Source organism: Oryzias melastigma, linkage group LG3 (assembly GCF_002922805.2).
Source record: "Oryzias melastigma strain HK-1 linkage group LG3, ASM292280v2, whole genome shotgun sequence".
NCBI lineage: Eukaryota > Metazoa > Chordata > Actinopteri > Beloniformes > Adrianichthyidae > Oryzias > Oryzias melastigma.
This window is the reverse complement of record NC_050514.1, coordinates 12,195,903-12,203,664: the sequence shown is the minus strand read 5'-3', so window position 1 is coordinate 12,203,664 and position 7,762 is coordinate 12,195,903. Positions and strand designations below refer to the sequence as shown.

General features: G+C 37.1%; 2 protein-coding genes across 4 annotated transcripts in view; both read right to left on the bottom strand.

Moving 5' to 3' along the window:
- rbm26 (RNA binding motif protein 26) overlaps positions 1-4,376 on the bottom strand; it is a 9,786-nt gene extending 5,410 nt beyond the window's left edge. For all 3 annotated transcript variants that reach the window (XR_002921709.2, XM_024295283.2, XM_024295284.2), the window contains exons 1-7: positions 3,922-4,376; positions 3,587-3,705; positions 3,369-3,487; positions 2,003-2,094; positions 1,385-1,632; positions 813-1,091; positions 493-732 (exon numbers count right to left, since the gene is read on the bottom strand). Coding sequence is in view for 2 of the 3 variants with exons in the window: in XM_024295283.2 (XP_024151051.1) it covers positions 493-732; positions 813-1,091; positions 1,385-1,632; positions 2,003-2,094; positions 3,369-3,487; positions 3,587-3,705; positions 3,922-3,980 (1,156 nt within the window). In the remaining variant the exon portion in view is untranslated. The remainder of the gene's footprint in view (positions 1-492; positions 733-812; positions 1,092-1,384; positions 1,633-2,002; positions 2,095-3,368; positions 3,488-3,586; positions 3,706-3,921) is intronic.
- Positions 4,377-5,310: 934 nt separating this feature from the next.
- Positions 5,311-7,762, bottom strand: part of LOC112160631 (cytochrome P450 27C1) — a gene marked incomplete in the record, with an annotated part of 8,097 nt that continues 5,645 nt past the window's right edge. The window contains 2 exon segments of the mRNA XM_024295285.2: positions 5,311-6,701; positions 7,182-7,385. Coding sequence (XP_024151053.1) covers positions 6,582-6,701; positions 7,182-7,385 — 324 coding nt within the window.

Genomic DNA, 7,762 nt, shown 5'->3' with positions numbered 1-7,762 from the left:
CACCTGACAGGATTTATTTTAGGATGTAAGGTTTTGAACTTCAGGTCCATCAAAAATCTCTTCAGGAATATTCAGAATTTAGGTGACATTTTACGTATACAGTAACTTCTAAACAAAATATCAGTTACTTGTAACTTATGAACTACACTCAAAATGAGAGATTGATCTTTGGACTCATCTTTGATTTCTAATTCAATTCACTGACTGACAGTTTTAGTCCATATATGACTCAATTTTGGGAAAAATGACAGTTAAGAACAAAGGCTAATCTTAAAGATTAGAGTTCTTTTCCATATTTTACTTTCAAAAGGTAATTCTTATGTAGATGTTTGGACAAATGTTTGAAAGTGTGCATCATTTGTTTATTGCTTCAAATACAAACCAAAATAACACATAGGAATGTAAATATTGTATTTAATGCTTCAAAAGTAAAAAGCGGTTCATTCTAAACATGTCACTCAGAGATAAACATTTAAGAAATGCCTTAAATACCTGCTACAGGTGGAAGGCTGGGCGGGAGGGTGCCTGGTGGTGGTACAGGGGGCCGCAGGTTTATAGGTGGGGGGGTTATGAGGGGTGGCGGTGGTGGACCTGGAGGGGGTGGTTGGTCCACAACTGGGATTGGTGGAGGTTGGAAGGGCAGCATACTGGGTAGATTGACGTCCTCCACAACGACAGGATCACTCCCGTGATCAAAAGGACACATGTCTCCTCGCATGCAGAAGCCCTTTTCTTTAAGACATCAGAGAATAAATTGTGTTTCAACCAATAAATAAAAAAAGGATTAGGAAAAACAAGTGGGGTTTATTTACCGTCATAGTCCCGACATCGCTTCCTCGGCTGAGCTGGCGGTCCCCTGTTAAAGGGCACGTGATCCACGGGGCGATCAGAGTGAAACTCTGACCAGCTCTCAGTTGTGTTGTTGCTATGATGGTGGGTGGGGGCGATAACTGTGATGGCGCTGCTCAGAGTTGGCACAGGAAAGTGTGAAGTAGTTGCTGCAGAGACAAGAGATGGTGGGGTGTAAACATCGACACCCTCCGGTCTTTCCCCTCGATCGTGATCGTACTTCAGCTTTCCTGAATCTCGATCTATTAAAAAAGAAGGAAAAAAAGATCAACATATCATCAGAACTCATCACTGGACTTTTAAAAATGAATAAATTGATCATATTTCAAGCTAAAAGACTAAATTCAATATTTTCAATCTATTTATATATAATAATAACAGGATTTCTATTGTAAACAGTGAGATAATCCTTAGCTTTTAATGTTTTTTTTTTCCTAAAAATTGTAAAAATATGTTTTAATCCCAAATAAAAGCCCAATTATAATGACTGTGACTTAAAAACAAAATTTCAGAATGAAGGAATAATGTCACTTACCTCGACTTCTGCTCCTGGACCGAGTTCTGCTTAGAGACTGGCTCCTGCTGCGATCTCTGTCCCTGTCCCGCTCTCTATCCCGATCCCGGATGCGGTCTTTGCTCCAGCTCCGGCTCCTGCTGCGACTACGACTGTAACTGCGGCCTCTCCTGCGGTTGTAGCGATCCCGATAAGAGTCTCTCCTTGGCGGGATGCGATCATAATCCCTCTTTCTGGAGCGATCATCTCTCTTACGGTCATCTCCTCTCCTAAAAAGAAAAAAAAGAAGTTATAGGTTATAAATTATTCTGAAACTGAAGGTGGGTAATTTGAATATATTGAAAAATATGACATTAAACACCAGAAGCTATGCAAACAATTTCTGTATTTGCTGACACAAATCTCAGTTTAAAGTACATTTTTCTTTATGAAATTTTAAGCAAAAGCACAAAAAATTTTCACATTAACTCAAATTCAGAGTCTCTGCATTGTCCAACCTTTAACCTCAGGAATAACTTAAAAACCATTTCACTAGTTTGGCTCTTTTCTATCTGGTTTACTGTCTTAATACTAAATACATATGCCTAAAAAAACAAAGACAAAAACAAAATTAACGCTCAAACTGAAAAACCTTCCCACCTTCCATCTCTACTGTAGCGAGAGCTGGACTGAGGAGGGCTATGATTCACTCGTCGAGAAAACTTCTTGTCTCGTTCGTCTTCGCGATTTATCTGTAAAAGAGGAAAGTGATGAGCAACTTACATTTTCAAAAACTGTCTGAATCAAGATTTAACTTAATAGGAGCAAAGACACTTAGTTATGCACACGTGACACACTGATGCTACATTCACACCAGGGTCTGAAACGTGTGTTCAAGCGACCACTTTATATAAAAAGTCTTTGTAAACACACATATGTGCACATTTTTGGCTTCCGCGTTCGATACTCTCGCATTTACGCATTGCTACTCAAGTTTGCAAGTCATTTTTTTTACTACAAAGCGCAAATTGGCCTCTGAACAACAAATGAAATTAAAATCAGTTGAACTTTAATCATGAAATTGGATTTGGCAGAGATACATAGGTTGCATTCTTTTTAATTCACAAAGTCCTAACTGTTTCCAAATTGATCATGAGGGAGAAATGAATGATTAGAGTTTGTTCCCCGGTTGGAATTATGACACTAAGTCTTTCATATATCGGAAAAGAGCTGGGAAAGGAAAAACCTGGAGCAGGATTCACGAGAATTGCAACACAGACATTTCACACCAAGCCTCTTCCAACGGTGCATACATATGCTAGTATCAGGTAGAGTCAGTCCAGCGTGAACACTGAATGCAAAACACACGTTCCAGAATCCCCATTTAGCACGCTCTTGAACGCGCATCGACGTGTTTGTAGCATTATGGATTGATGTTGTGCATCATGAAACAAATAGAAAATAAGGAATTCTGTGCACAGTACATTTACAACCCCTTCACAAAATGTTTGTCTTTTGCACAAAAAATGTCAATTTAAAGATAAACAATACATAAATTAATTGAAGACTGGAGCAATCTTAGTTAATTTATCCTTTTTTGGTGTACAACTCCATATGTTCAGATATGAATATTAGTGTTTTTACTGTTTTATAAAGCATTCCCATCACATACATGTGCTGTTGAAGGAATTTTTAAGTCCCTTTTCAGACCTCTTAAGATTTAAATTATGTTAACTTATTTAAATGTTGTGTAAAGTTGCACCAAGTCTCAAACTGGTGTAAAGTTTGTAAAGAGTCACTGTTCCTGCATACAGCTCACAGAAATTCGCCAATAGGGTTTCTCACATCTAAAGTGGGGTATGTTTAACTGTTTAAGGTTATATTTGTAAACTTGTCATTTCAAGGTTTTTGAAACTTATAAATCCTGCAGGATCCTTGAGAAAAAAATGATTTTGAGAGCAGTCAAAGCAGTCCAAGTAACGTGCTTTTAGATATTTGTAATTTTTTTTAAAAAAAAAGTGATGACCTCATCTTTCTTTGGCTCCTCCTTCACAACCTTGACCAGTGGGGGTGGTTGCTCTTGCTGGGGCAGGTAACTCCTGTTATTAACGGCCTCGAATAACTTATCAACAAACGGTTGGGTCTCTGAAACACAGGGAAAGTGGACATAATGGTGATTGTTTACGCAAGAATGTGAAAAAACATACAAGCAACTATAAAAAAAAATTAATAAGCGCTCCATACCTTTCTGGAGAAATACATCCAACTGGTCTATACACAAGGCTTTAAGCTCCTTCTCACTTTTGTCCTTTTTAACCAAAGCAGCAACATACTTGGCGAGGGCGGAAGGGTCTGCATCACAGCTGCATGCAAGCAGAGGAGAGAGCACGTGAGCATCCAAAAACCGCTACAAATACACGGCCTTGCAGGAAACCAAAAGTTTCACAACTCATTTTTAAAAGCACATATAAAGAAAATATATGTTTTTTGTTAAAATACACAATTAATCAATTAAAACTGAGCTAACGTGCTTATCGTAAAGCTCGTTAGACAGCGTGGCTAATGCTAACTCCACTTACATGGGCTCGAGGGTTTCAGACAGCCATGTTTTAAATGCATCGAGGTTTTCAATAATCATTGTTAATCCAACCGAACCTTCCCACCACCGCGGCCAATGGGTTGACGCTGCTTATCTGCTTAAAAAGGGTAACAGACATCCGCGGGTTAAAATAGCTACTTTGGTAGCTTTTAACCGGTCTATGTGTTAAATGCTATATTACTAGCTGAGGAGCTACAACTAGCGGAGCGTCCTTCCAGGCCCAAAGATTACTGCACGATTCTTCGAACCTCGTATTTTATGTAATTATAAAATGCAAATTAAATTAGGTCTATTGATTTATGGCATTCAGGCCATAAACTTTGCAATACTTTGCTGGTTTTGGTAAAGTAAATGCGTAACGTCCACGTTTCAGTTGATACTTTGGCTCCTCGTTCACGCAACTATGCCACTACGAGTATTTACTTCCGCTTGTGTTCACGTTCAATACAGATCTCACAAAATATCGCGAGAAAAAAGTGTCAACATTGTTTGAATTTCTTAAGGACAGATTCAAGAAATTAAATACCGGTTATGCTAAATAAAATAAAACAAAATAACATTAGAAAAACGTTTTCATCTACTTAATAAAGTAATACATCTGTTTGTTTGTTTGTTTGTTTTTTATCAGTTAGCAGAACTGTGATATTTCATCCATTTTTGAATGGATAAAGTTTATAGCAGATGATTTTTATTTGGAATTTGCATGTGTGGGTTTTCTTTTCAGTATCAAAAAATGTGTGGGTTTTTGCACTTCTGCTCAAGCTTCAAAGTCTTATTTTACTCTTCAATCTTGGAAAATTGGATGTCATTTTGCAATATATTGCATTGTTACTTTTATAATAAATGGGAATTATATTTCTTTTTTGACTTGAAAAAGATATAGAAATATAAAGAGCAACTAGCATTTTCTTTAAAAATGTCAAAATTCAAAAGAATTTTGAAAGAAAAACTGCATGACAAATGAAAATGCATTATTGAAGTTACTTCAAAATGAAAAATTAAATACATTTAATTGAATGAAATGTATAAACATCTAATCAAAATTGGAATAATTCTAATTTTACTTTTATTTTCTTAAGCCAGAGAGCCACGATGGAGGGGTAAAAGAGATGCATATGTCTTCAGATCCTGACGTTTTAAACCCCTGTCTAAACTATGAAACTACTGGGCTTGTTTGTTACTTTGCAAGTGTTTCTGAATGGTCATAGCCTTAAGAACAAAAACAAAATTGCATAACTATGAAATGTTATTGAGAAAATTTACTTCAAATAAAACAGTGTTGTATAAAAACAACTTTTTATTTAAGAATATTTGCTTAACGAAACAGCAGATTGTTCATAAAACCTGGAAAGCAAGAAAAAGGTCAGAGTAGATTCTTCAAACTTGCATTTATTGGAGATTTCAGCATAAATATACACTTTTTTTGCTCGTCATTGGGTAATGTTAATATGTCCTATTGCACAAGCACATAATGAAAGTGACACATAAAAGTCACCAACTACGTCAGACGGTGCTTACATAATTTTATCCCTTTGTGTATAGGCGTTTTCTGATATTGCTTCTCTTCATAAATGGTTTTGGTGTCACATATTTTGCCTGCAAAGGTTTGTGTTTGTTTGTTTTTTTATTATATACAACATCATTTTCAGTTTTTACTTTAGAAAAACATGACTTCCTTAGGAGTAACATTTCAACAATAGAACTGAAAAGTCTTCTCAGAGTACAACACACAATAACATATACAGGTTTATTATTTTCCAGCTTTACTGGAGCCACTAAGAAGAAACAAACAAGTAGACAAAATATAAAAAAATATACAAAATGTTTACAGTTTCCTTCACGTTCACAGCATGATCCTTATTACTTTACTTTTCCCTTTTTAGTGATTCATTTCCAGACATGCATTTTCCTTATAAAATGATCCTCACAAATGGTAAAAATTACCCAAAATTACTCAACACGTTCTGTAATCCAAATGATCTGTGCATGACAAACACATCTTCAATTCTGTAAACCAACACATACATTTAAGATTTATTTATTGTTCAATTAATATTATTTTATAATTTAAAAACAAACTACATGTTTTACTAAAAACTTGAACTTAGATGCAGAATAGATATAATGCGGTTAGTTTTACAATGTCTCCCTTCTAAATTTGAACATATTTAGTGATTATGGTGCCAAATGAAAAAGAAGCCCTTTTACTTTGGTCTGCCAGAGAAACAGCATTATCGGTAAATAAAGCTTGGCACACCTCAACCTTAGACAGCTAATGTTGAATGCATTTACAGCTGCCCTTCGACAAACTACAATTTGAAACACGTGATTACAAAACACATGGTCACACATTCCTATTTACTTGGAGGGTCCTTAACCTGTAACGAATGGTCAAAGTAAAGGAACTTACTTTTTACTGTGTTATGAAAAGGAATAAAGTATCAGTCATAAATCAGCCTATACCAAGTCAAAAACATTCCTTTAAAAAAACAGTGTTTACAGCTCACATTTGTGCAGTGTTTGTGTTTCCTAACAAACAAGTAAGACGTTTCTTGTCTGAGTAAAACCTCAGTCTCAGCTCTGCAACTTGGTTAATAAACATCCAGTATGGTGGAATCTTCCGAGGAGAGAGGCCTGCTTTTAGTTTTCCCTGTCAACAAACCGAAGGTTGATGGGAGCAGACGGACAGAGCAGGCCGTGGGTTTTGGCTTTGACCTCAGTGGTGACTGGAGACACTTCAATGCGGAATTTTTGGATGAGCTGAAAAAGAAGCAAAAACACCAAATGTGTTTTTTGTTTGTTTGTTTGTTTCAGAACACACACATTATTTAAGATTGGTCTTTGTCACTGTACAACTTCAAGAAGGATTCTGGATAAATAAGGGGTGAGTCACTGAAGTGAAGACCTCTCCCTACCCCCCAGAGGAGAACAGAGGAAGTTGAAGCAACGCTATGGATTCTGGAATGATCATTAATCAGTCTGTAGTATGTTTCAAACATTTTTTCTGGTATTATCTTGGTTTTGTAATAATTCATCAAAGGCAAAAATGTCCAATGCTCATTTCAACTTAAATGCAACAAAATTAGAAATGTAGAGTCATATCTTCATTTTCAAACACATTTGTCCCTCTCCGCCTGCCTTATGTAAATGACTGCATCACACACACCTAAACATGCTTGCATACCGTGGTTGTAAATGTTTATGTTAACATGAGTGTGTGTGCAAAGAGTGAATTAGTACCCTTATGAGAGCTAGATGCATCTCCAGCTCTGCTATTCTCCTGCCAACGCAGCTCCTGATGCCGTAGCCAAATGGAATGGAGCCAAAGTTGTCAACGCGATCTGAGGCGTCTTTTCGAACCCAACGCTGCGGCTGGAACTCCAAGGCATCGCTAAAGTTCTCCTCCTCCAGTGACGTGGAGTAGTGGCAGAGGGCCAGCTGGGTCTATTAAAAAAGACATAAAAATAGGGGGGGAAAACAAAACAAAAAAATTAGCTGTACAAGGGAAACAGCTGGATTACTAGATTCCCAGCAGACATAAAGCTAAATGGTGAGTAATGCTGTATCGTGTTGCATCCTGTTCCAATTAATTGTTTTCTGCTGCAACCTTTTCCTCCACCACATGCCTGCACACTGGAGAAAGTATTCTTCTTAGACCTACCCCTTTGGGGATGAAGTATCCGCCGACCACCAAGTCATCCTGGATAATCCGTCCGTTGCCTGGGAGAACTGGAAAGAGTCTGCTCCCAGGATGGCAAACACAAAGACTGTTATTCAACAGCACTCTACAGTTTGCTAAGCTTTTCAACACAACATGACAA